The 2,289-nt window shown below is 42.4% G+C and overlaps 1 protein-coding gene across 1 annotated transcript; it reads left to right on the top strand.

The window, feature by feature from the left end:
* Positions 1-1,107: 1,107 nt before the first annotated feature.
* LOC108803260 (taste receptor type 2 member 4-like) lies at positions 1,108-2,019 on the top strand. Its single transcript, XM_018575093.1, has one exon. The coding sequence runs from the start codon at positions 1,108-1,110 to the stop codon at positions 2,017-2,019; it is 912 nt and encodes a 303-aa protein (XP_018430595.1).
* Positions 2,020-2,289: the final 270 nt, after the last annotated feature.

Raw genomic sequence — 2,289 nt, 5'->3', positions numbered from 1 at the left:
TTAAAATAAAAAAACAGCCTTCAAATTGGAGCTGCCCCCCTCCCCCAGTACTTCTTTTCCATCAATTGATGCCCCAGTCAGATTAAAGCATCAGTCAACCCACTTCCCACAAGACTGTCATGGACCTGCCTGCTGGTGGGATGTCATCACGTAGCCAGGGGTCTACTGGAGTGAACAGCACCCATATCTCATTACTCATTATTAGTCCAGAAGGAAGAACCATCCACTGCCACCACCAAGGAAGAACTGGAAGGAGCATAACCTCACCTGACCAGACTGCAGGAAATGGTATGTATTGGGTTTTTAAAAGAAAAAACCAAGGGGGCTTTAGGGAGGGGAAAAGGTGGGGAACCTGAAACTGGAGTTCTACTTGGACCACAATGAGATTATTTTGTCTTGATTTAGGGTACAACCTGTTTAGAATGATCAGGAGGTAACTTTGATGTTACATTGCATTATCATGTGCAATTGAGTGAATTGAGTGAAGTTGTAGTAAGAAAAATATTTTAAAAAATAATAATTCTAAATAAAAAATTATAAAAAAATTTAAAAAGTAAAAGATGATAAGATAAATAAAAATGTAAAAAGTTAAAAATAAATAAAAAAAATAAAAAGTGATGAAAAAGTAAAAAAAATAAAATAAAAAAATAAACGTAAAAAAATTCAAACCAACCCTGCCACCCCCGCAATCTGGTTGGTATTCTCCTCGGCGGGGGGGATTGCCGAACCCGGCCTTGGGGCGGCTGGGAGGGTAAATTCGGTCAGGGGTCAGACATTTGTGAATTTCCTTCTGAAGAGAAAAGATGAAGGCATAGGGATTCAGTCACTACCTGGAAATGTCACGCCAGCGTATTACTTCGCTTCTCCTAACATCATTTACCAAGAAGAGAAATATGTCTGCTGACAGGTTCAAAAAAATAAATAATTCTACAAACATTTTCCATTGTTCTCCGCACAGCCATACCCAGAGGAACATGTTCGAATATCATTTCTCTGTACCGGGTAAACTTAGAAACAATAATTTGCATTGGTCGGACTCCAGTATAACACCTCCAGGACACTCAGCAAAGATACTTTCTGGTGAGCTGGAGAGCAGCAGAGCTGAAAATGGCGCTGATAGAGGTTGTCGGAATGTCCATTGCAGGCTCGGAAAGCCTTCTGTCCATCTTCCTTAACTTTTTTATCGTGGTCTTCCATATGAGAAGCCTGAGGAATGGGATGAAGCTGAACCCCTCCAGCCTCATCCAGCTGGCCATGGGAGTGACTAACATCAGCATGCGAGGACTAATGTTTGCGAGTGCCGTTGCTTCATTGCTCCCTATTAATCATGTTATGAGGATGTACCACACAATAATGGTCATCATCCCTTTCCACCTATACTTCAGCTATTGGCTCATCGCCTGGCTCTGTGCCAATTACTGCGTCACCATCACCAACATCAGACACCGAATCTTCATCTGGATGAAGAGGAGCCTTGTGTCTTTCTTGCCTCACCTTCTGCTCCTCTCCGCGTTCGTGTCTTTTACCCTGACTCTCCCGTTGATCTGGAATCTTCACATCCGTATCTCTAAGGACAACTCTACCCTCGGCCTCATTTTACCCAGATATAAATTCTCAGTTTCTGACCTGAATCTAATGTTGATCAGTTGTCTCTGTTCCTGCCTACCGTTCCTGATGACCATTGGCTCCCTCATGGTGACCGTGTCCTCTCTGTTTAGACATATCAGGAAGATGAAAAGGAATGACTCGGGATTTGCTCCTCCGAACCCCCAGGCTCATGTCAGTGCCGTGAGGACAATGATATTATTTCTTGTACTTTCCGTCACCATCAATGTCGCTGAGATCGTCAAATTCATGGCGATGTCTTTCTTTGGTGACTCTCTAGAGTTAATCATCTGGATGATGGTATCCACCTTCCCATTGGCGGAAGCCTCCATTATTATCCAGTCCAGCCGCAAGATGAAGAAGATGTTTTCACAAACGTTCTGTGCCGGAAGATTTACGGGAGGCGACAACTAGAACTTCATAGAACTTTACTCTTTATAAACTTCCTCTATATGGACACTGGGAACCTGGTTTGGAGTTTTAAGTATCACTTTTATTGGGGAAACATTCTGTAATTGTACCTGTTCTGGCACATTTTTACCCCAGTTGGTCCCTGTTAGAGATAATGTGTAGAATTCCTGTCATGTCATATATTGTATATTAATAGTTGGAAGAATTGTTTAAAAGCAGTGGTAACATAGCAAGGACTCTCTCTTAACCGCTTGAAGACCAGGTGTTAAGTGG

This window comes from Nanorana parkeri, unplaced genomic scaffold (genome assembly GCF_000935625.1).
Source record: "Nanorana parkeri isolate BGI_ZX_2015 unplaced genomic scaffold, ASM93562v1 scaffold3543, whole genome shotgun sequence".
Classification (NCBI taxonomy): domain Eukaryota; kingdom Metazoa; phylum Chordata; class Amphibia; order Anura; family Dicroglossidae; genus Nanorana; species Nanorana parkeri.
The sequence above is the reverse complement of the archived record's forward strand: the minus strand, read 5'-3'. Positions and strand labels throughout refer to the sequence as shown.